Source organism: Heteronotia binoei, chromosome 1 (genome assembly GCF_032191835.1).
Source record: "Heteronotia binoei isolate CCM8104 ecotype False Entrance Well chromosome 1, APGP_CSIRO_Hbin_v1, whole genome shotgun sequence".
Taxonomy (NCBI): Eukaryota; Metazoa; Chordata; class Lepidosauria; order Squamata; family Gekkonidae; genus Heteronotia; species Heteronotia binoei.
The window spans coordinates 78,947,756-78,973,503 of NC_083223.1; the positions used below are offsets into that span (position 1 = coordinate 78,947,756).

General features: G+C 43.4%; 1 protein-coding gene and 1 long non-coding RNA gene across 3 annotated transcripts; one reads left to right on the forward strand and one right to left on the reverse strand.

Moving 5' to 3' along the window:
* Nucleotides 1–1,045: 1,045 nt before the first annotated feature.
* On the reverse strand, nt 1,046–5,031 carry LOC132570074 (uncharacterized). Its single transcript, XR_009555311.1, has 2 exons — nt 4,442–5,031; nt 1,046–1,270 (listed from the first exon to the last, which is right to left on the reverse strand). It is a non-coding gene; the product is annotated as an uncharacterized LOC132570074 (long non-coding RNA).
* On the forward strand, nt 5,024–13,840 carry TPBG (trophoblast glycoprotein). 2 transcript variants are annotated; one of them, XM_060236503.1, is made up of 2 exons: nt 5,024–5,256; nt 6,358–8,821. In XM_060236503.1, the coding sequence occupies exon 2, from the start codon at nt 6,671–6,673 to the stop codon at nt 7,850–7,852; it is 1,182 nt and encodes a 393-aa protein (XP_060092486.1). In that variant the 5' UTR covers nt 5,024–5,256; nt 6,358–6,670; the 3' UTR covers nt 7,853–8,821. The 2 variants fall into 2 exon arrangements, 1 of the variants encoding a protein (XP_060092486.1); XR_009555310.1 differs by lacking the exon at nt 6,358–8,821 and adding an exon at nt 13,123–13,840 and having other exon boundaries at nt 5,141–5,256.
* The last annotated feature ends 11,908 nt before the right edge of the window (nt 13,841–25,748 follow it).

Sequence of the window (25,748 nt, forward strand, 5' to 3'; positions counted from 1 at the left end):
CTATGCTGCTGGCATCCCAGTGAGCAGCAATGCCTTTTATTAAGTGCAGCTAGTTCACCAACTAATCCTACTAATGGAGTACTCATGGACATCTGCCCCCCCTCCCCAGCCTATGTTACTGTACTATGCCCCTGAAGACTACCCACAACCTCCAGCCAGTCCTGAGTGCTGCCACTGTTTTTTTTTTTCCAGTGAAGAAAAATGGATACCTTTATAGACAAAATATGTGAAGAATTTCAAGGGAAACCAAATGGATTTGGATAGGACTAGTAAACTTCTGCTGACAGATTTTACACTTTTTCAAGACGGATTGAACCAATAGCAATGGAAGTGGGGGGGAGGGGTTGTAAGAGCCTCAAATAAGACTTCAACCCAAAGGGATTTAAAAGTGCTTAACTTTGACTGAATCATGTCCTTTGAATAAGTTAGAAAACACCTATTGCTCTCTTGTTTTGCTGAAAGTAAACATGAGAGATTCAAGTCTAGTAAATGTGATCAGGTTATAACTCCTTTTCATGATTTGGCTGAAGAAGACAGAGCAACCAGCAGAACAATTGCATTGCATTCCAAAGATCCTTTTTCACATTAAGTCTGAAATCTATTTTTATACAGCACCATTTCTGGTAGTAAACACTCTGACTCACTCAGATTGTATAAAAGAGCTGATGGTTGTATGAGCTGTCCCTGGTACTCCAGGGTATCCACATTCCTGCAGTGAAGGGGAAAAATCAGTAGGTATTTACTATGCACAGCAAAATTAAGTTATTCATAATGGATACTGTAAGCCTATTAAAATGTTTGTAAATTGTTTTCTGTTTAAACAGCATATGCTGACATTTGTTAATTTAGATACCTACTAAATAATTTTCCATTTTCTCATTAGCTGTCTGAGAAGACAGATATGCAAGGTCATTAATTTGCAGGAATCAGCTAAATACATTCTGGTGGAAAAACAGATTTATGCAAAGATTATACACAATGGAACACACATGCACACAAAATGACAGCTATGATAAACACTGACACCAAATCATAAACTCATTGAAACAGTGCCAGACCATACCTTTAATGTTCAAATGAGACATTTCTGAAGGATCCCCATTATGGAGACTAGATGCTACTGTCTGTGGTTTAAATCTTACAACTTAAATATACAGTTTAACAGGCATAGCTTTGCAGGACCAAAATATTTTTGTGAAGTAAAATTTCAGCTTCAACAGACACAAAGGAAATCCAAGCAGGTGATTCTTAGGTTCTTACACACTCAGATCTGTCAAAGAAAAGAGGTCATAGCTATCAGTTCCAGAAACACTTGCATGGGGAATCACTGCAAGTTCAAATTCAGCCGAAAAGAGCAAGAGTCTTAAAGACTAACAAAATTTGTGACAGGGTATGAGCTTTCATGAGTCACTGCTCACTTAGTGACCCATAAAAGCTTCTACCCTGCCACAAATTGTGTTAGTCTTTAAGGTGTTACTGGACTATTGCTCTTTTCTACTGCTACAGACTAACATGGCTACCCATCTTAGTTCAAATTCAGTAAAATTATGAAGCATTCTTCACAATGAATTGATTTGTTGCCTTTAGCATTCATATTTGTTTGGGCCAAGAGATACAATTTGGAAACATTTTGAGGTATATGCAAAATGTACCTCAAAGTCAGTACATCAGTACATCAGAACCAAACTCCAGTTTGCTGCTTGTCTTCTGAGTCTTATCCATATACTCATGGCCAATGTACAGTGCAATCCTAGGTAGAATTCTACTTTCTAACCCAGGGGTGTCAAACTCATTTGTTATGAGGGCTGGGTCTGACATAAATGAGACTTTGTTGGGTTGGGCCATGTTGGGTTGGGCTGAGCCATGTGTGTACCTATTTAAGATTAGGTAGCAGAGATATAAATTCTATAAATAACAGAAACTTATTTATTTTTTTTAAAAAAAAAACGTAAAACATTAGCACTCGTTGGTCTTAAAGATGCTTTATTTTATTTCTCCCATGGGATCCAGGGAACTGGGCAAAGAAAGCTCTGGCTCTTTCCTTCCTTCCCCAGGGGACTGGGGGGAAGCCTCAGCCAGTAGAAGGAAGAGAGGATGGCTCAGTAGCTCTGTTGAGCAATTGAGAGAGCCTGGCAGAGCAAGCTATTCCTCCCCAAGGGAGAAGCCTCAGCCAATGGAGAAAATAGAGGTTTTGCTCTGTAGCTCCTGTGCAATTGAGCAAGCCTTGTAAAGCAAGCTGTTATGCAAAAGGAAGCAAGATATAGGGAGAAGGAAGCAGATGACAGCCAGTTGCTCAGGGTGCTGATAGGAGCCCTCTGGAGGCCTGATTCGGCCCCCAAACTGCATGTTTGACACCCCTGTTCTAACCCTCACTGAAGTCAAATGGTTTATAAGGATTCATTGAGGATCATACTGATAGTGTTCCAACTAGCCAGTTTTCTAAAGAAGTGAGATTTAAACTTCTTCATTTGCAGTGCAATAACCATTCTTAGTGTTCAGGGACTTAGTTGGGTCAAAAAAAGATTTTTTAACAGGCACCTTTTGTCATGGTGCAGTGCCACAGGGAGGAAAAGCTGCAAAATTTCCTCTTACGCATAAACATAGATATCTTGTGCTGTAAATTGCCTCCAGTCACCCTTTTCAGGAGTGCTGGTGCAGCTCATACTAGGCTGTTCTCTATTCCTTTGGGCCCTACAAGAAGAACAGTATAGTGCACAAAGGCCATGCCCCCAATCTGCCAGTGCAGATGTTCTCTGGCGTCAGTTCTGCATCAGCTACAAAGGCCCTGAGTACGGCGCTGTATTCTCAGTGGGCCAGAATCCTGACAGAACACCACTAATGGGCTTCTGTGTAACTGGAAATCCAGTGTGATTACAGACGGGCAGCCCCAAATTAGAGGTCAGCGCACAATATTCCGTCCCAGTTGGACTCCTCAGAGCATTTCCTTTCCCGGTAAACTGCCAATTGCAAGGCATTACACAGAACTTTGCTACTTTGTGACACTGTTATGAAATAACACAATTGGATTGCTATAAATATGTGGCCAAACCATCCTCAGGAAGTTTCCAGGCAGCAAAAACAAATATACATTTCAAATATACAGGAGTAGCTAAATGGAAGCCCAAAGGGCAGAGACATGTAAGGCAATGCAGAAATATTTACTTCTCACCCATCCTTATATAACAATTTTCTAAGGCACCAAACCAAATTTAATTTGGATTATATCCACTCCCAGTGGAACCCAGAACTGAAAACTCCAGTTCAACCAACCCAATGGCAAACTGCACTAAAAGCCATTAAACCCACCTCTGCAGATTTAGGACTAAGGTTTATCTATCCAAAAACTCTCTTGTGAGTGTATTGGTACCCTACTAAATTTTATCATGTTAGTCTCATTGAGAATGATTCCTGTTGGTGCTGTCAGAAACCCAGAGGTCACCTTATTCACATGGTTTGGAATTGCTCTAAAATCACACATTTGTGACAGGTGGATCAATCAATCTCACATTAACTGCTAATATAAGACTCCACAGCAAATAATCTACTCCTAGGATATACACCCACTCTATTGCCACTCTCAAAATACCACATATTTTGGATCCAAAGGGCGGCTTTAGTTGCTAAGCAAATCATTTTACAGCAATGGAAATCTCAAGTATGTCCCTCTATTGATCTCTGGGTCAATGATATGCTAGATCTTTGTACAAAAGAGAGGACAGCATATGACGGGCAAGAAGCAGCTCTTTTGGGTCTCAGGCTGAGGTCTTTCATATCACCTACTGCTGGTTCGTTTAAGTGGAGATGTCAGGCATTGAACCTAGGACCTTCTGCGTGAGAAGCAAAGAGTCTTCCACAGAGCCACGCAGCCCTATGACTTGTATTCTAGCTGTGCAATCTGAGCTCCCTAAGCACATCATGCTCACATCTTTGTCTCAGGAAGGGGTATGTTTGCATTAAAAGGCAGGCGAAACCAACAGTAAGGAGCAGCTTGCAATGCCATCCAAAGCAGAGTTTAAAAAGGTAAAGGTAGTCCCCCTGTGCAAGCACCAGTCGTGCCGGACTTGGGGGTGATGTTGAATCACTACGTTTTCACGGCACTTTTGACAAGGTGGGTTGCCATTGCATTCCCCAGTCATCTAAAGCAGAGTCACCCCCTTTTTAAGGCCACGGACATCAGTGGATCTAGAGAGGCATAACTCTCACTGGATTGTACCATTGGGCCCCCAAGCTGGTAGGAGTGCTTGAAAACGGATGACCGCGGAACTAGTAGAAGGCTTAAATAAAGCAGAAGTCTAGTGACACCTCACAACATTTATTCCAGCACAAGCTTTCACGAGGCAGACCTCTCTTCTCCAGACACTTATGGAGGGATTAATCAAACAAACAATCCACCGAGTTTAAACAAACAGCAGCCTTAATGGCAGCAGATTTATTGTGACACCTGGTTTTGGATGCTCCCTCAGAGGCAGCGCAGCGTTGCCGCCAGTTGGCGTAGAATAGAAAAACAGCTTCGTCCGTGCCGAGTTTCGGAGTCCAGCTTGGTGAGGCCAAAGGGCCAAGGGAGGCGAGGGGCCCGTGCGCGGCTCAGTTCTACCCAAGTCCATCCACAGCGGCCGAGACACCTCGCGCCTCTCATTTACAACTTCGACGAAGGAGAAAACTTCGGTCGCGACTGAGCCCCGGAACAGGACCAAACTTTACCGCGCCGTGATACTGGAGCCATTTCAAGGCGTCGTTGGCAGCTCCGCTTCCCTCGGCCGCACGGCGGGCGGCAGGGCTCAGCCACACACCACGCCTGCAGGCAGCGAGTGCCTTCGAGCGGAGGCAGAAAGCAGCCGGGCGCCTCCCTTGCTTTTGCCCCTGAAAGCTTCCCCACCGCACCAGCCCTTTTTCCTCTTCCGGCGCTCAGGAGGCCTCTTGAGCTGCTGTTCCCAAAAGGGACGGCGAGGGGCCAAGCGGCCCCGCCGGCAGTTCCGCTCGCCCGGCGGGGAGAAGACGCCACCCGTCGGCTCGGGCAGGGCGACGCGAGCCGCCTCCGGCTGCCGGAGTGGGCGTGGTGCGAGGAGCGGGGCGGCACCCCAGCCCGCAGCGGCGCCTGCCATTGGCTTCTCCTGGCAGAGGAGGCTGGCCTAGGCAGGGTCGGAGAGCCAGCGGCAGGGAAAGTTGCTGCTTCGCCCGGCGGAGTTCCCACTCGGCGGTGGAGTTGGCGCGGGACTGGACGGAGCGGGAGTCCCGGGCGGAGCAAGGCAGCGGCAGGTAAGGAGGGAAGGGGCTGGGTGGGTTGGCGCTCCAGGTGCCCGTCGAGGCGCCCCGCCAGCGCTGCGTCAGGAAGGTGCACAGAGAGAGGGAACAGAGCGCGGATTGGGGACGCACGTGGCGGGGGTCTCCGCGGGTGTGTTGCGGTGGAAGTCCGTCGGTTCGGCCCCGACGAGCCCTTGCTGTGCACAGGATGACGGGCCGGTCCTTGTCCGTGCTTCCTCGGGAGTAAACCATCCTGGAGTTGGGAGGAACAGAACGGAGGGGCCTGGAAAGTTAGAAGGCAGGGAAAGAAGAGCTGAAGGGAAGGCTTCTCGCTTTCCAGCCATGGGGGAGGGGGGAGTCGGTTGAAAAAGCAAGAAGGATCTTGAACGACAGGCAGGATCGCGCCATGATGCATCGTGCGCCTCACCTGGGACAAGTAGCAGTCGCGGCTGTGGACTCCAGCGTGGAGTACTTAGAAGCCTCTCTTTCAGAAGTGATACTGGCTGTGGGAGGATGGTTGAAGTGCAAGCAGCTGGTTTGTGAAACTGGAGATGCTCTGCTTGAGATGGATTGAGTTTGGGGCTGTGGGGGGAGTAGTTGTGAAACCCTGGCTCAAAGCAGGGTCTCCCCTGTTAACCTGAAGGGAAGACAGGGAGAAGGTTGTCCACATACGTTGTCAAGAAAATTCAAATGCCCCTTATAGTGACATACAGAAATAATAATATTGTAACGCAAATGCAAGCATCTGATCCAACATTCTGCTTCCAGTGGTGGTCAGTTCACTTTGTTCGAGATTCGGGATAGACTGATCTGTACATGGAAGCTTTAAAAAAAATTATGAAAGTTCTCCCTCAACACCAGGTTTGTCAGATGTTGGTTAGGATGATAGAAATTGTTCTCACAAAACACAGGGGAAGCAAGGTGACCCGTCAGACACTTAGGTGTCGTTATGCAAGCGGATAAGCTTGTTTTTGTGACTTTTCAGATGGAAAGGTGGGGAGAGGAAGCAGGAGGCAGTTCTGGTAAAGAGCGGGGATGCATGTTGGTCAAGGTTTTGAGAATGGTTTTGTTGAGGCTTTGTTGCTTTCATCTCCTTTCTTTTGCTGCTTCTTCCAGGGGTGGCTGTGGCTGCAAAAGAGGAAACACTAGGACTTCAGGAACAGCCAGCCCTGGAAGTACAAGAAAGGCACCCCTGGCACTTGGTGCAGGTCCTGGGCCACCCCCCAGAGCCATTGATACACTAGCAAGGATCCTGCCAAGGGGCAGGGGTTGTGTTGTTCTCCGATACCCAGGATCGTTGGATGTGCCAGGGGTTGTCATCTCCTGCCCTTGGCTTCCCACAGGCACACAGTGTTGCAGGGGCACACAGCAGCGGCAGCAACCGGACAGTGAGAGCGCCACAAAGGAGCAGCCCCTGGCAGAGGCGGTGATGCTGGGGTGCTCTCTTTGGGGCTCTGCACCCCCCACGTTAGTTGGGGAGAAAAGGAGGAGAGCTGTGTTGCTTGAAGGGCTGCTGGTGGTAGTGGTCTTTCCCAACTGGGTCTTGGCTCAGCAGCCTCCCCATTGTCCTGAATCCTGTTATTGTTCTGAGGAGGCCAGGACAGTGACGTGTGTCAACCAGAACCTGACTGAAGTGCCACAGGACTTGCCCCATTATGTGCGGGACCTCCTCCTCACAGGCAACCACATCAGTGGCCTCCAGCCTGGCACATTCTTCTCTGAACCCCCTCTAGAGCTCAGTTACCTCAGCCTAAGTGGCAATGGCCTGGAGTGGGTGGGAGAGGATGCTTTGGCTGGCTTGCCCAGCTTGAAGCAGGTGGACCTCAGCTACAATCTTCTTTCATCGTTCAGCACTGCAGCCTTTGGTAATGGCAGTAGCTCCATAGAGGAGCTGGACTTGAGCAACTCCCTCTCAAACACTAGCAATGTGACCCTCATCACTGAGCTCCTCCAGCCGAGGGCTTTTCCCAACTTGAAGCACCTGGATCTGTCCGACAACCACTTGCTTCATCTGCCTGCAGACATGTTCTCCTCCCTGCCCAGCCTCCAGCATCTGAACCTGCACAACAACTCCCTGGTGGGTTTGTATAATGTAGACTTCTCAAACCTCCACCAGCTGCAGAGCCTCAACCTCAGTGACAATGCCTTCAAGTGCCTGAGGAACAACACCGTCTTTCAACTCCGCAGGCTTCCCCGCCTCAGTAGTCTTGACCTCAGCCGGAACACTTGGGTCTGCGACTGCCATATCAAGGACTTGGTGAACTGGCTTAAGGAAAGTGACGTTGTTGAGGCCAAAGAGACTCTCAAGTGCTCTTATCCAAATGAGATGCGGGGCAGACCCTTAGTGACCCTCAAATTCTCAGGCTTGGACTGTCCTGCGACAACAGAAGACCAAACTCAGCTACAGACTTCTTATGTCTTCCTTGGGATAGTCTTGGCTCTCATTGGAGCTATTTTCCTGCTTGTTTTGTACTTGAACCGAAAAGGGATCAAAAAGTGGATGTACAATATCAGAGATGCCTGTAGAGACCACATGGAAGGCTATCACTACAGGTATGAGATCAACGCAGATCCCAGGCTCACAAACCTCAGCTCCAATTCTGATGTCTGAAGAGGTCCTGAGGGGGAAGCAGGCTGAGCGCACAAATAGCTATGCATGATGGGTAGACTTTAGCTTGATTCCCCCCCTCCCCATGCTTGCTCCCCCTTTGCACACACCCTTAAGAGACTTCACAGACTCATTTGTGCCAAGCAGAGAATGATGCCTATATATACCCAAAGTTTGCAATTTTTATTGTTGTTGTTGTTGTTGCTCATAGTCAATTGTGCATGGGATCGGGCTGTATGTAGGGAAACATGCTCTCTACTGCCTGTTTTGCTTTGCAACTCACTGTGAGCCCTTGCTTGCCAAGATCTCATCATCTAAACTGAAAAGGGACACTTTGTGTGTATGTGTGTGGTTTTCTTTTCTTCCTTGTGAGAGTATATATTTTTAATAAGTACCATTCAACAAAGGCTGCCTCAACTTTTTGGGAGAAATGTTTTGTCCGTTGGTACTTTGTTTTATTTAAATGCATCTGAATTGTAAAGAATTCCATAGACCATATATGCATAGTTAGAACACTCCATTCTCTGTACAAATAAGCAAATAAAATAGTGAGCATGCATAAACAATAATTTTACATAGTAGGGAAAACCTGAAAAATTCATTAAGGCTGTTACTGTTTGAAAAGGCTACAGGATTTTTTTAAAAGGAAAAATCCGCTATAAACTGCACATGGAGCTGAGTTTGAACTGTTAAATAATTCAATAAATGTTCCTACAAGTAGTTTGTTGGGCTGAAGTTTGCTGTTTAATGTTCCAGTTGGAAATGCAGTACAATATAGGATAAACATAGCTCTTTTGATAAGCTTATATTCCCAGTACAAAACAAGACAAAAAAGGACTCCTTCAATTATCATTAAACTAATTTATGTTTGCTTGGAAGTATCTTCTTCAGTGTAGTTTACCTTTTAGTGAAATGAGGAATATACAAAGCGATGCTAATTTGTGCTTGTTTATTAAAGACCACATAAACGACCATCTTTTTCATAATACAATGTCATTTTTCATATCCTATTTTTAAAAATGGCCATGAGGGTGCAGATGATGGTCTATTAAACTGCCATGGTGTTTCTTATGCTTTGCTTATGGCATCGTTTGAAATCAGAGGATCTGACTTCTAAGGAATGAAAATAATCTACCCAAAGTTTTAAGCACTTGTGTAATATAGCTTTATTTTTGCATACACAAAAATCCATTCCAGTGTGTTCTGTAGAGCTTATTTCTGAACAAATGAACATAAGATGGGAAATTAAAACTCCCATGAATTTCAGAGGCAGGGAGTTCAAACAAGTGCTTAGCCCCTTCCAAATGAAATCAGTAATTTTTTAAATGTGCTTAACTTTTAAGAGAAAACATGCCCAATGTGACTAGGCTTGTGGCTGCGGGCTGTATTTCACCAGCATGTGTACAATCCAGTCATAAGACTATTTACATGGAAATCATAATGGTTGCAATGGAGCCCACTCCCAAAGGTTGCAGCCCAGGAGATTAGATCTGTTGAAATCAGCATAAACTTTCACAAGTAGTTGATGAAATCGTAAAACTATGACTGGACTATACCACTTCAGATGGCATTTGAGAGCTGACATAAATGAGTGCTTGTCCCTACAACAAAATTCCCTGTGCATAGGGAAATGGCATGAGGTTCTTACCTATCCCTAGTTTTCTATATGAGAGAACTTTTAAAGTATGCATTCTGAAGTGGTACAGAAAAGGAAAGGAAAGGAAAGGTCCCCTGTGCAAGCACCAGTCGTTTTCGACTCTGGGGTGACCTTGCTTTCACAAAGTTTTCACGGCAGACTTTTTACGGGGTGGTTTGCCATTGCCTTCCCCAGTCATCTACAGTTTCCCCCAGCAAGCTGGAAACTCATTTTACTGACCTTGGAAGGTTGGAAGGCTGAGTCAACCTCGAGCCGGCTACCTGAAAACCCAGCTTGAACTCAGGTCGTGAGCAGAGCTTAGGACTGCGGCTTTAACAGTCAGAAAATGAGATGTCAGTTCAAAGGCAATGTTAAAACTTTAAAAAAATTATCTTCGCTTTACTTACCAATCTATATTTGTGTCTTTTACATTTTTAACCTGCACATGGCTCCAGGACTGTGACTGTTTTGTGCACGTTTTTAAGGGGAAGATCTCACGGAAATCACATCCAGATTTACCCTGGATGTTACGGACATTGCAGTGCTTCAGGAAGGAGAGTGAACATGTTCCTGAATAAGGACAAAGGCTGACCAGTTGACATTGCATTCTGAATGTTTGCATATCCACTTTTAACAGGCAAGCTTAGATTGAGCTAAGCTTGTTTTATCCATTCTTGATGTTCAAAACTCATGCTCTCTAGGTAGTTGAGTAGTTGATTTTGCTTGTGAAATCAATTTTAATGAGGTCTGACATAATGTGAATAGCTCACTGTAGCATTAGTATGATCCTATGCATGTTTACTTACAAATATCCATGACTTTAGTGGCAGTTATTCCGAAGTGCGCACATGAGATTGTACCTTATATTAAAATGCCATAGAACTTTACAGTTGGGTAGTCTTGTTTTAAGCAAACACAACTCTTATTTTTGTTGACTTCCAAATTCCCATTTTAAAGACTAAACCATATTGCAGGGATTTAGGGAAATCGAGGGCTGTGCTGTGGGTATTCCTTTGAAGAAAATTCGTAACACTTTTCTTTTTCTTATTGTAACTTAAATGACATTGGTATGTGATAGACTTTGCCTTTTTATACACAGCAGATACTGATTAAAATCATTGATAATAAATACTTAACCTATTGATAATAAATTCTGAACCTATCAGAAGAGTTGTAGAAAGACAGTTTCATGTCTGTAAATCCAAGTTTTTGCAGAATTTTCTATTAACAAAGTTGTGCACTGATCTCAGAAACTTGCTTTCTCTTCCAGGTGAGCATCTGGTGCTGTTGGCTTCAGTGCCACTCTTCTTCCTCAGATAATATTGCAATGTAAATTTTTGATTGTCATATGTAAAATGTGGATCGGCCAAACAAATGCATGTGTGAGCAGAAGTTAAAAATAAATTCAGTAAAATACCAATTTGTTAGCCTTGAATACTGCTGTATGCCCTAATTATTGCATGTAGTGTGGATTGCTTTAGACAGTCTTTTATTAAAGTTCTTGGGGAATATACAGTTCATATTGAATTTAAAAATTCTTGTACTAATCTGTCAGACTGAAAGAAGAATAGCCATCTGAAATGGGCAGAAATGAATTGTAGTTGTAGTGTTGTAGCGCATTGTAGTGTTAGTTTAACCAAATAATTAATTTAATTAATTGATTAATTAAAGAGTTGTTCACATAAGTTATGAGGATATGCACCTGGAATTGTTTTGCAAATAATACTGTTGTTTCGTATATTTCAGGGGTGGCCAACGGTAGCTCTCCAGATGTTTTTTGCCTACAACTCCCATCAGCCCCAGCCAGCATGGCCAGTGGCTGGGGCTGATGGGAGTTGTAGGCAAAAAACTTCTGGAGAGCTACCGTTGGCCACCCCTGGTATATTTTATATGAAGTAACAGGTACGTAATTCATCTTACAGTGAAAAAGAAACACAGTCTAAGGAAGGTATTTTTACTGCAGCTGCTTGGAACAGTGCTTATAGTTTTCCTTCCCAAGTACAGTTTAAAGAGATTTATTTATATCTTTTCCTGGAGCTTTTGTGCTTCTGTGCTGTGGCTATTCTACATGTGGTAGCCTCCTAATGTTTCTAAATTACTATGTTAACAGATGAGAGGGCTTAGAAGGTGTGTAATATCACATTTTCAAAGGAAGATTTTAAAAATAGACCATTTGAAGAATATTTCACTTGAAAACTCTAACAAAACTTCAAACTGCATAATTATTTAGAATGAATAGTTTAAAGAAATAAAAGCTGCTTGTATGGAAATGGCAAAGTCACACCTCTCTCCACTGCCCTAGTTGGCTTGTGTGGACACAGAATTTCTAAGGGTGCAGTCATACACACTAAATAATGCACTTTCAACCCACTTTCAAGGCACTTTCCACCTTGATTTTGCTATGTGAAATGGCAAAATCCACTTTAAACTGTTTCTGAAGTATATTTAAACTGCATTATTTAGCATGTGTGACTGTATCCACAGTCCCTATTCTCACATTCCTGGTTATTGAGTGGTCGCAGTTCCTCAGGGCAACTGGTCCTGGTACCAAATCTTTGTTTACAGATCTCCCAAGTAAAACGGCTGTGTTGTGATCCGACTGCTTATCTCTGATGCTTCTGCTACCACAGCAGCTCAAGAGTCACCCTATGTTTTGCAAAGGAGATAAAGCTACCTTTCCCTGCCCCAGGGAAAAATATTCTTACTACACAAACCCCACAGTGGAGAGCTATCCCCTAACAGGGTCCCTTGGTCCGTCTGAATGTTCCAGTCTGCTGCATATAGAGCCATGGCGTGCTAGCCCACCTCCATTCTGCAGGGATATGTACATGAGGACACACATTTAGATTATGGCTTCTATGCTGCGTCTTCTTGTTCTGGCACAAAAAAAAAAAGGTTTCTTGTTTCTAAGCAGCCTAGTAGCTACTTGAAAACAGCCCCATTAATTTTATTTAAACTAAACTTGTCTCCTCCTCTTGGCTCTTCCTCATGTGAGCTTCATTCCAAACATTTTCTCATTTTTCTTCCCTGTGATTCCTCTGTGATTTTGTTGGTTTCCTAAAGAGCATCTAATTTCATTTGAGTGCTTTCTGAACCCACCTAATTTCTAACTGGACTATTAGGCTATAGATGCCCAAATCAATACATAATATAATAGATCCAGAATAAAAGTGCCATTAAGTGAGTTCAAAAGCAGTGTGCTCGAAACTGATTCCGCTTATGAAGCTTATTCCACATAAGGGTTTTCAAGTAAGAAACCAATTAAGACACTGATGGAACACACCTTTGCTTCAGCCCTGTTAACACACCAAATTTTCCCACATCCTATGCTCCAGTCCAGAGCACTCTTGGGTAGTAAAGAGCTTTCTACTGACCAATCATTGTTTTGTGTGCAGGTGACTCTTGGCTGCTGCCAAAGGTTCCACTGCTACAAAAGCAGAGCACTGGATTCAGTCCAAAGCCTTCCGAATAGTACTTTGTTTGGAAACGCTCCTATTTTTTTTTTAATTTCTGTCTCCCAAATTCATTGGTTTTTTTCTGATCTATTACTACCAGATAAAGCATGACATTTAAGGAGCTCCGCAAAGGTGGTGGGTTCAAAAGCTAATTTAGTTTTTTTTTCCCCTTTCTTTGGCAGCTGAACAATCAAAGGTTGCAACAACAACCTTGTGCATGTGATGAAGAAAGATAAGATTCAGTAAGAGAATGTTTTCAGTCCTGAGCTTCCAAGTTAACTTTTATATACACCTCAGAAGAAAAACTGAGAGGAGACTTTTTTTCTTTTGGTTGCTGTGAAGAAGCGTTTGACCATGTCTTTGTCTGGACTGAAGATTACAACATGTTTGACAGAAACCATTACGATTTGCTTGAGACAGTATATAATTGTCATTCTATCATTATAATGGACTTGACCTGCTGAGTAGTGGATTAATGTCCTCACAGATGCATTTCTAGAAATGTAATCCTTTTGCTTTTGACAAAATGAGTGGAACTATGGACTTTCCAGTTTCTCATTGAAGTGTTTCCTTGCCTGCTTCTAGAAACATGCAAGTGAAGACCTGAGAACATTTGTTCAAAGGAAAAGAAGATAAGAAGGTACATGCTCCAAGCTTCAATTGGATCAGTGTCAAGGTTATAGGAGAGGTTGTCCCCTTTTTCCTGACAACTGTGGCACTCGTGACATATATGATCCTGCCCTTCTTTGCAAGGCTACAATGCAGATTCAGAAATGGGACTGCTAACAGTGATGCCCAACCAGCTTTTTCACATGGTGGGCATCTGGGAGTTTGCCAGACCCGAGTTTTGTTTTTTTGTATTTGAATCAACTGTTCAAATAAACTATGGACTGTTCAAAAGCAGGACTTTGAAGTGCTGCTTTTATTTACCTTTTTTCATGGCCCTGCATATGGCAGACCACTTCAGAGCAGGGAGAATACATAAATCATGCTCATGTTGATTAAATGAGAGCCTAGGAGAGTATCAGTACTGTAGCTCCCTCACTTAGTGACCTTCTCAAGTTCTATCCGCTTAATTGGCTACTGGCACTATCCATTGTACAGCTTCATGTCTGAATCTAAATGGTCCATCTTTTTTCCTCCACTGAGAACATCTTGGCTTAATGCAGGTGTACATTATATTTATGTAATGGTTCTATTTGTGGGTGCTGCTTTTCAACCAATTCATTTGTTGCTCAGTGTGTTGATTTTTACCATCTCCCTGTTCTGGCATAAATGTTAGGAATGTCTTCAATAGCAGCATGAATGATTTAATCAACTCCAGTCCCATCAGCTTCGCAGTTACTTCTTCCTCCCAATCAAAAACTTTATCCAATCCTCCAGCAGAACTAATTCATTCATTTTTCTTCTCTAGCTTAGTTAAAAAAATAAAAGGCAGCTGACTGATGAGCTCCAGATGTGTGTCTTGTTCATACCCTAAGTTGGCAATTTCCCCCTTTCTTCCATACAAAGAGTTAAGGGAGGTAGAAGGTGATTAACTAGGGACTGGGCAGTTCCAAACCTTCTCCCGGAAAACAGAGAAAAAACAGTGGCCTGGCTACCTTTTCCATGTTGTGCATTTGTTACTGAGTGGAATATACCACCAGGGAGAGCGAGTCACGTATCAGGGATTTCTTTTTCAGATTTGAAGCTTCCGCTGAAGATGAACTGCTAGCTGTTTTGAAACTGAAGGCAAATAAATGCATGTGGGAGCAGCCCAAATTACTTTGATTCTATAATAGGGGTGTAGCCAGGAAATTTAGGGTGGCAGGGTGTTGGGAAATCCTGTGGGACAGGGGAGCTGAGAAAAAGAGTGAGAGTTAGAAGCTGCTGAAAGAATGGCCCCCCCACTCACAGCCAGCAGAACAGGAAGAGGATTCAGTTTAAGGGGGTAGATGGCTACTGTCCACTCCTCCCCCCCCCCACCTCCGCCACCCTCATGACTTTACTAGCTTCCTCATCTGCATGAGTTAGGGAGGGGAGGAATCTCCAACTCTCTCTCTCTCTTGCAATTTTATTTCATTTTATTTCACTTTTTTAAAAAAAAATCTATTTTTTAGCCTGGAACAAAGAAAATTGCACTGAAGCTTCCCTGATTGTGCTCAGGGTCAATTTGGAAACCCCATGTGCATCTTACATTTTTTTTATATAAATGATTTTTAAAACATTTTTCCTGAGGGGCAGCACTCATCTTTGGGGGACAGTGCTAACACAGACATCAATTGTATCAGAGCTTGAAGAGTGCCTTAAAATTGCATCTGCGCAGTGGCATTAGAACATAAATCTGTATGTTTCAGCAAAGAGAAGCCCTTTTTTGTCATTCAGGAATTAAAAGTAAATTTGTAATGCATGTAAACCCAGATATGTGAGTCCATGATAGAGATGTGTGTAGGCGGGGGGTAATCCTTTAGTTTCTGCATTTTTATTTTAAAGATTTTATCCACTTCATTTGTTATTCAGTTTTTACCACCTATTTTTCTATGGGGACTTAGCCAATTTTCTCCTGCCTGTGACTTTCGTGTGTTCTATCCAGTTAGTGTGGAATTTTCAGGCATTCTAATATCCCCTTAAAGAATCAGACTCGCCACATTTCAGAGAGTTAGGATGCCCATTCTATAGGCAAAGAGGGCTTCCTTTTGACTGCAGTTAAACAGTCCCTCAGTCTTCCCTGGCCTGTTCTTTTGTTAGAGATGTTTGATTACTGTAGCTCCACAGTCTGGCAGTTGCACTATTCTCAGACCCCACCCTCAATAAATGTTGAGGTGGATCAAACTATCCTCTACAAAGCCTTCAAGCCTAACGAACTTTCCTCCAGCTTAAGTGGCCCTGCTGTGAGTCAAGGATGGGGGGGGGGGGGGGGAGGCTTCAAAATGTGCTCAGTGGATGGTAAGAGTAAGACACTTAGGGTCATCCTGCTTGACAATTTGTTTCTGTTGTAATGCAGTTATCTGGTTCTTTTGCCATTTATGTTTATAATGAATGCAAACATAATGCATGGCACAAGATTGGCTTGGGTCTTTGGATGTCTCTTCCCATCCCCCTGCCTCTTTTTCTGAGACCCACATCCTGGGGAACCAGATTCTATTAACAATGTGCAACCCTCAGAGTTCCTTGCACTTCCATTGCCAAATGCAGTGGATTGGGTTTTTATAACATTATCTAGGAGAAATGCAAATTCTGCAAAAGGACCTTTTGTGCAAGGATGTAATACTCTAGGTTGGATCCAGACAAAAATTTTGGCTAGCAAAAAGAAATATCCTCCCAATTTCTCTTACCTCTTGCAGGCCTCCAATTGTATTGTAAATACACAGCCAAATGTATTCCTGAGGTCCCCTTTCCTCCAGGAGCAGCATTTAAGGGAGATCAGTGGGCTTAACTGGGGTTTGTGTTCAAATCTCCAGAAAAAGGCACTTTTTCCAACAGAAAATAAGGTCTGGATTTAAGTTGAATCTAGTAGAACACTTCACCACAATTAAAGTTAGGACCCTAATGAATCTATCTGTGTAGATAATAGACTGTCAGATATGTTTGAAATTCATGCCTGTATGTTATGCAGTCCAATACAATTCATGCTAAGTGTATTCAGTGTGGCTAACTCAGGTAAGTGCATGCAGAGTTGCAGCCTTACTTAACATCAGTGTTCATGGCCAAAATATATTATTGCCTTGCCTTTTTGTTGTTGTTTCCCAGTTGTGATTCACACCAATTCTGCCCATCCAATTCTGTACAGTAGGTATATTGAAAAACTAGCACTTGACTGAATTTAATGGTACTCAAGCCCTGTATCTGCAAAAATCATTTACCCAACCACAGTATTGCTTGCATGAGCCTTTTTGAAATGAATAAAAGTTGTGTGGTCCTGGATGTGGCTGCTATTGTGGTCTGGGGAGCTTGCAGAATGGGCTTGCAGTTGGCTTAGGGGAGGATGGGCTTCCACAACTGCTACAAAGATGCTCCAGTCAAAGGTCTGGCAACAAAGGCTCCTTTATTGCCTCATGCCAATGAAATGCTGCTGCACCACCTCACAGGTGAAGTTCAACCTCACTTTCCTGCACTCTCCATGTGTTGGCCCAGTTGTTCCTCTTCCAGCCAGTCTTCCCACCCTCCACACTGATTCTGTGCGTGACTTCTTTCAAGGCCTGCCCCAGAAGGTGGACATGACCCAGGACACTAGCCTTTCCTACCCCTCTGGTCACATGACTCCTTCCACGTAAGCCCTCTCTTCCCAATGCCAACAACCAGCTGCACCCAATGTTATGAGAGTTCCCAGCCTATAGGCCTGTCTTCTGAGCTGGCCTCTGTGTCACTCGTCGGTGCTACGGCTGCCCTGTATGCCACCTCCCTTTGCCCCCAAGAATGTCCCTGACACAGGTTGCACAAGAGTATTGCTAGGCTTGCATGCTGCTTGAGTTTATTTCTGTGGCGCTTGCACAGGCAGATTTCTGTGGCGCTTGCACAGGCAGCCCTTCTCGTCTTTTGCAGAGATGTGGTTGATTGGTTGGCTAAGTAGTGGAACAAAGTTTTACATTTGCACTCTTTTAGAACTGATGCATGAAAATTGACATCAACCGTCCGACAACATGAGGTGTTATAGTTTAGTGCCTATGTTGTGTGATAAAAAGATTTTAAAGGTTTAAACATGTTCACGTTTACAAAACATTAACGGAGAAAAATGTGCATGCCAGGTTCAGTAATAATATTTATTAGAATATTTGGACATGCAGAACAAGAGGCTAATATTTGTGAGAGTGATCATGATACAAAGTACATTCAATGAGATTGCTTATTGCAGTTGTGGCTCACATTCTTGGTTGAAACAGGCAGTTTGTTACACTGAATTGCAGCTTTGTACAAAATGTATTTTCTTTTATCAATAAAATTGTCATGGCTACTGTTCGTGCTTAAGTGTTGCCAATTATATATAGACAGCTGTGTTAATTTTTTTGAAGTGAACTTGCCAAAGAGGTTAATAAATGTGGCTTAATTTTTTTGTTTTTCTCACTGTGACTTTATTTGTTTACAGTGCTTTAATTTTTTGCTCTATTAAATTGCTGTGACTGAACACAGGCTTTGGTACTCTAATATTACAATGTTGCATACAACTTCTTCCTGTCTGCAACTAGAGGTTTCTCATCTGTCTCTCCTGTTCACCTCAATGGCTGTGCAGACAGGCACTCAACCTCCTGTCCCCTCAAGGAACTGCTAGATTTGAGTAAATGATCACAATCCAAAAGGGAAGGAGTCATGGTTTACTGGCAGAGCCTTTGCTCTGCATGCAGAAGGTTGCAGGTTCAATTCCTGGCATTGTCTCCTTAAAAAGAAATGTGGAAGTACTTTACCTCAACACATGGAGAGCTACTGCCAGTCAGCTACAACATAATTGAACTTGATAGATCAGTATAAGCAACTTCAAATATATTCATAATAATGTAAGGTGTTCTTTGTACTTTCAGCAGAGCCTTCTCCTTTCTTCTGCAAATACTAGCGTAAAGGTAGTCCCCTGTGCAAGAATCCAGTTGTTACCAACTCAAGGGTTGACGTCGCATCACAATGTTTTCTTGGCAGACTCTTTATGGGGTGGTTTGCCATTGCCTTCACCGGTCATCTACACTTTACCCAAGCAAGCTGGGTCCTCATTTTACCGGCCTTGGAAGGATGGAAGGCTGAGTCAACCTTGAGCCAGTTACCTGAACCCAGCTTCCACTGGGATTGAACTCAGGTCGTGAGCAGAGCTTGGACTGCAGTACTGCAACTTACTACTCTGTGCCACAGGGCTCACAGTAAATATTATAGTCTTACATTATAAACTGTTTAGATGCTTAATTCCCTGAGTTGTGTGGGGAGAATCCCAACAGTGTGTTCACCAGTGGTAAGTTTGCATTCATGAAGGGACTAATTAGATTGCAGCTGTTACATAAACCAGTATTTGATAGCTATACTTTTATGGCATTAACCTCAACGATAATTGCTCTGGTCTGTATATAACACTGAAGGCAGCTTGCTGATAACCCACTGATAGATTCTGTCTTGTTGATCTGTAAACACTCTTCCTGAGTAGATTCTAAAGCCTCTTAAAATTTAATTCAGCATTTTCTTCTTAACTTTTTTAATCAAGAGGTGAAATGTAATACATATGCCAGGACTGATTGTTCCACCTTTGCTTAAGACCCCTGCAGCACTTTGGTGATTTCCTGAATATCAGTTTTGTTGAAACATGTAAATCATTTTAAAAATAGCCATAGCTGAGCCACTTTCAAATCAGAATATCATTGTGCAGCATACACAGTCATTTATAATGTCTCTGTTGAGCTAAAGAGAGAAAAGAAACAACTTTATAACAAGGATTTGCAGAGGGAATTCAATTCTTAGTTTGCACTAGGTAGGACTAGTCCTTATTCGCAACCCTGCATCTGCTAGGGGTTGTTGGATCCATGTTGCAAAACTCCTAGAGATTTGGGAATGGAGCCTGAGGACAGTGACCTCAGTGGGATACAAATGTCATACAGTCCATCCTTCAAAGCATCCGTTTTCTTTGGAGGAACTGATCTAACTAGTCTAGAGCAGTGTTTCCCATTTGCAGGGTCACGACCTGGCCACGGAAGCCTCAATACCGGGTCACAAGAAAAGCCAAAGCTAGCGCCGCCCTCAGCAAAGCATGAGCTCTGCTCTGCTTCCTTCCTTTACCCATCTCTGTGTTGTACTGAGAAAAACTAGCCTTGAAGACTGACACAGGCTGCAAAGCCTGAGCTCCATTTTCCTTTATTCCTTCCCCTGTCTCTGTGACACAATTCCTGTCTCCCAGCTCCGCCCCCAAATTTTAGTGGGCCATGAAGGAGATGTGTAAAAATAACTGGGCCATGGATGGAAAAACGTTTGGGAAATCCTGGTCTAGAGACTAGCTGTAATTCTGGGGGATCCCCAGGCTCCACCTGGAGGTGGGTATCCCTATTTGCTGAGTGTTAATTTTGACCTGTATGGGATCCTAAGGTTGTGCCTTTTTCAGAAATATATAAAAAGAGTTACCTTTTCCATTCCTTTCTTCTCTGCTGCACTCAGCTTTGTTGATAACACTGGCTCACTATGTTATCTAGGTTCCTGAAATGTAACTGCCTTTTCCTGGGACAATCCTACTATTGAGATATGATGTAATTAATATATAATAAAAAGTTCTTATTGTTAATATTGTTTTATAAATGTCCAGTGCTGATTAAGATTCAAATAATCTGGAGGGTGTTCAATCACGAGGCCTTGTGATCAAAAGCTGACATCAGTTGCAAATTCAGGCATCTTATGGGAGCCCAGTGCCCACCAATCCCCAGCATGCCAGCACTGCCAAATCTCAAGCAGTGGCCACCACCATCTTCTCCCTAACTAATTACCAGAATTGGGGCCCCAGAAGACTGCCATCTAACTCCCTACTTATTTTTAATCAGCATCTGCTCTCCCTGCCGTCTCATGTTCTTCCCTTGAGGAAAAATAATCTTGTACTACTGTTTGAAGAAAAGGAATCCTGTATTTTGCTTCTGTTTCCTGACCCCTCTGGGCATTTCCTCGGCAGCCAGGAGCAGCAGATATGGCACAGTTAGTAGCTTGCAGTATCCTCCCCAACACTTGAAGCTGGTACTGCTTCATTTCCCAAAGATATTGTAAGTTTTACGGGGATAGTCCAGTTCAGTTTGAGAGCCAGCTAGGTGTAGTGGTTGAGAGTGCAGACTATAATCTGGAGAACCAGGTTTGATCCCCCACCCCTCCACATGAAGCCAGCTAATTGACCTTGGGTCAGTCACAGTTCTCTCAGAACTCTCTCAGCCCCACGTACCTCACAGGGTGACTGTTGTGGGGAGAGGAAGAAAAGATGATAGTAAGCCACTCCAAGACTCCTTTGGGCAGGGTGGGGTATAAAGCCAACTCTCCTCCTACTCCTCCCTAGCACTGGCACTGGGGAGCCCGCACAAGGCCAGCACCCCAGGCCAGGCACCCCTGCCAACCCTCACTGCCTCAGTGAGGGTGAGCCCAACTGTGGCTGCCGTGAGGCTTCTGCTTCAGTGTGCATGCAAACATACACACTGTCACTCCACCCCTCATGTCTGTGCTCGGAAGCAACAATGGCAAGCAACAAGCTTGCCAATGTGCAATGGCAAGCAACAAGCGGTGTGCATGTTTGTGCTAAGGCCAGAAGCCCCATGGCCACCGCCACTGAGCATACTATTTCCCTCACCTCAGAAGCAAGGGCAGGCAGGAGGGCCAAAACTGGTGCCCTCCCCCCAGGGTTGTGCTCCAGGCAGCTGCCTCAGGCTGCCTAATGGATGCATCGGCCCTGCTCCTCCCTCTTCATTGTCTGGGGATTTCTTGATTAATAACCTGTTGAGATAGCAGTCCAACATAAAATGGGGCCAGCATACCTATTAAATTAAGAAGGAATTAAAGTAGCAGCTTAATGCTGTCCTGACAGGACAAACCCTACGCCAAAGGATAAATGGACAGAAATCTGACATCCGGAATCACAAGCCTGAGAAACCTATAAGAGAACACTTCCAGAAACTTCTGGACCTCAAAGCAGCTGTTTTATTGCAAAGGAACTTCGGGAACAGAATGGAAAGGAAAACTGCTGAATTACATTAAAATATTACAATACTCGGAATAAACACCTTCCAGGACTTAACAGTGATATTGGTTCCTTAATTCATTAGATATGCTAAACTCATTCTCACCAAGAGGGGCTATGCATCCTCATATTTTAATGTATTCCATTATTTGGAAAATATATTGGAATAGTGGTTGTAATGCAATGCAATATATTGGAATAGATTTCTCTGACATAACACCTCTATGACAAGGATGCTGTTAGTTGCTTGAGAGGAGACCAATGGAGCATAACAATGGAGTCTCAGTTTATTACACTTTACAATTAAGAATGTAGCTAAGTATACATTAGGGTTGCCAAGTCCAATTCAAGAAATATCTGGGGACTTTGGGGGCGGAGCCAGGAGCAAGGGTGTGACAAGCATAATTGAACTTCAAGGGAGTTCTGGCCATCACATTTAAAGGGACCACACATCTTTTAAATCCCTTCCCTCCATAGGAAATAATGAAGGATAGGGGTACCTTATTTTGGGGCTCATAGAATTGGACCCCCTGGTCCAATCTTTTTGAAACTTGGGGGGTATTTTGGGGAGAGGTACTGGATGCTATGCTGCAAATCTGGTGCCTCAACCTCAAAAAACAGCCCCCCCCAGAGCCCCAGATACTCGCAGATCAATTCTCTATTATTTCCTATGAGAATAAGTCTCCATAGGGAATAATAGGGTTCCCTCCCCTCTCCCCATTTTCTCTCCCTCACACACACGCTTAACTGTCTCTGATGCATGTGGGCAGCCATGTTGGTCTGAAGTAGTAGAACAAAGCAGGAGTCTCTGGTGCCTCCACAACGAGGTCTGGAAAGTACAGGGGCTATGGTGCTCTTTTACGCATACACTTACTTGTCCAAAAGGAAAGCAAAACAAACAGAGGGGCTGCACTCTCACAAGGACTGCTGTTGCTAACCCTTCCCCATGAAGTACTTCCTGCTCCAATTTAAAGGCACACACACATTTTAAAACAGGACCTGTTTGCAGGTCCTGCCCGAGATCTAGAGGTACAGGGTGGCTGTAGGGGAGGAGCTTCCCCTGCTGGCTGGGGGTGGAGGGAAGCCTGTAAAACCGGGGAATCCCCCACTGGGACCAGGGGATTGGGAAGCCTAGTATACATGCATTTTGGAATGATAGATTTAAATGTATTTCTCTGGTCTGGGAACAAGGGAAATAACTCTACACAATTGCCCTACTTCAAAGAAAAAGATGCTGGTCCATGCTTGAGAAATGGCTGATGGAACTTAAGGATAGCCTCTCACCATTCCACAATTAAGGATAGATCAATCTCCAATTTTGACATATTTATTTCCTTGCTATATTCCCCCCCCCAATAGTTGAACCCAAACAGATGACAGCCATATAAACTAAGCTTGTTATTCTTTTAATCTGTTAAAAACATCTTCATTATTCTGTATGCTAATGTACTGCCATCCTCCATATGTATGACTGTTATTTCTGTTGCCATTTCATTGTAACTGAGGAAGTGTGCATGGACACAGAAGTTCATACCTTGAATAAAACTTTGTTGATCTTAAAGGTGCCACTGGACTCTAACTTCGTTCTGTAGCTACCAGAGTATGTCCCAAAAGTGAAATTTGACTGAAATTTTATTTTTTGTGCAAGTTTACTAATGTCTCCCAGGGTGCTTCTAAGCAAGACAAGTAAATGTGGTGACTCACAACAATCAAATGGACTGCTCTGAAATTAAAGGAGAGCAAAGAAATTTTTATTTCTCCTGTATGAAGTCTAGTTTGCTAATAAACTTTGTTCATGATTATTTAATTGGTATTTTCTGATGCAAGATCCCCTTGCTAAGAAGTCTCTTGCTTTTTCTTGCTTGATATTGTTTGTACTTTTCAATGTTATAGATTGACAAGCATGAATCCTACAAGGACCTTGGGGAGCACCTCATTTTAACCATATCCCCCTCCACCTTATTTCCAGCTCCCCTGGAAAAAATGGTTTCTTTGAAGGATGGACCCCATGGCATTGTACCATGCTGAGGCCCCTTCACTCCTCAAACCCCACAGCAGCCAAGAAGGTCTGAGTGCCTGCTCCAGATGCAACGCCACTGAGGATGTTCTCCGCAGCTGAGAACGAAACGTCTGGAAGGAAAACTTTCTCCAGTAGAACACGGCACTTGATCCCAAAAGATTCTACAAACCCTAATAGTCTATATTAAGTTACCTCAGAAATTTTATCCCTGATTTCACCTGACCTTTCCCCCCTCTCCATTGCATAAAATATTTTTGGGGTTTTTTTAATTTCAAAAAGCTTTGATTGCCATTTAAGTGGTTTCAGTTAAATCTTGACCCTTTCCTCCTGGACTGAGCCAGCAGCAAAATATCATACTGTGATAGGGTGGGACAGGCATAGTTTGTTCAGCAAAAAAAAAACACGTAACTAGGGCAGGCCAGCCAGAAAAGGGGGGGAAAAACAGAAGGAAAATCTTGCTTCTGAGGGAGGGAAGAGGATGTGTGTGTCATAGTTACATTTTTTTTTATTAAAGGGAAATTGCATTTTCTGACTATTCTATCTGCAATATTTATGAAAGTGCTGTCCTTCTCCAATGCTGTTCATCTATTGCTACTGCAAGTGTTGTGTATAGGGTTGTTAGGTCCAACTCAATAAATATATAGGGACTTTGGGAGTCGAGCCAGGAGCTAGGCTTTGACAAGCACAATTGAACTCCAAAGGGAATTCTGGCCCTCACATTTAAAGGGACCACATGCCTTTTAAATGCCTTCCTTTCATTTGGAAATAATGAAGAATGGGTCACCTTTTTGGGGGGCTCAGACAATTGGATCTCCTGGTCCAATCTTTTTGAAACTTGGGGGGCATTTTGAAGAGAGGCAGCAGATGCTATGCTGAAATTTTGGTGCCTCTACTTCTAAAAACAGCCCCCCACAGTCCCAGATACCCACAGATCAATTCTCCATTATACTCTATGGGAACTGGTCTGCATAGGATATAATGGAGTGCTCAGCAGATATTTCCCTCCTCCTCCCCCACTTTCTGATAACCCTGAAGCTTGGGGAGGGCCTTCAAACTGGAGGATCTTCTGCCCCCAACTGGGGATTGGCAACCCTAGTTGTGTGGAATGCATTTCTACAAATTTAATGGCCCCATATTGAGCATTACTTGTGACATTAATTGTGACAAGTCATAGAATTCCCCACCCATGCCATGTTGCGAAACTTTTGCTTCCCTCCCCTAAGGATAAGAGGCAACCTTCTCCTTAACTGTATTGATTACTGGTTGTTTTTTAAAAAAAAAATACTGAACATTAGCTACCACCAAATCCCTGCAGCAATTCTCTTCCATTTTGTGAACATTTTTATTTGTTCTTTGAAGGCTATGCATTTATCCTCCAGATCTCCTCTTTTTTTTTGGGGGGGGGGGGGAGGGAGGGGTGGGTTAATGAGGGAGAAAAGAAACTGAAGCACAACTATCCCAACCACCATCCATTATTTGTGAACTATTTGTTTTTAAATCAGGAGTTGCAGCAGTACTCTGAAAAAGCAGTTGACAGATCCTCTGGAGTAGAATTACATGCACACATAAGTTGTATATGCAAGGTAAAGGCATTTGCTAGTAAAAACATTTGGTTTAAAAACATTGAAAGGAATGTATATCTCTGGGCAATTCACACTCACCACGGAATCAATCGGAAAGGTTAAGGACTGAAGAAAGGGCAGGAGGAGGCTTACAGAAGTTGTCAGTTTATTATATTCTCCAGTGCTTAATTTTGTTCTAGCTATGGATAGAGGCCAATTAGATATTTAATACAGCTCACTTGAAAATATCAATATCAATCTAGTATACCTTTACAATTTATTCCTCCAGTTCTCTCCACAGGGAAAAAAACAAAGTAGCACTAGCTGCAATTTCACCTCAGACAGCTCCTGGCAATCTTTAACAGGGTGTTTCTCCTTCTCCTTTTTCCTCCTTACCCTCCCTTATAATACTAATGTATCCTTGATCCAATCACTATTAGATGCTAGCCTTTTCAGAAATTACTCAATAGCCTTTAAAGGGAGGCCTGTAACCTCTGTGTGGAAGGAACACCTGAATGAAATCTTCTGATGCTTGGAGTTCACAAGGCTACTTCTGTAAAGCTGTTTCATGTGCAAATTCAT

Excerpts from the sequence above, each read along its gene's own strand:
- TPBG (XM_060236503.1), top strand. The coding sequence starts at position 6,671 with ATGCTGGGGTGCTCTCTTTGGGGCTCTGCACCCCCCACGTTAGTTGGG.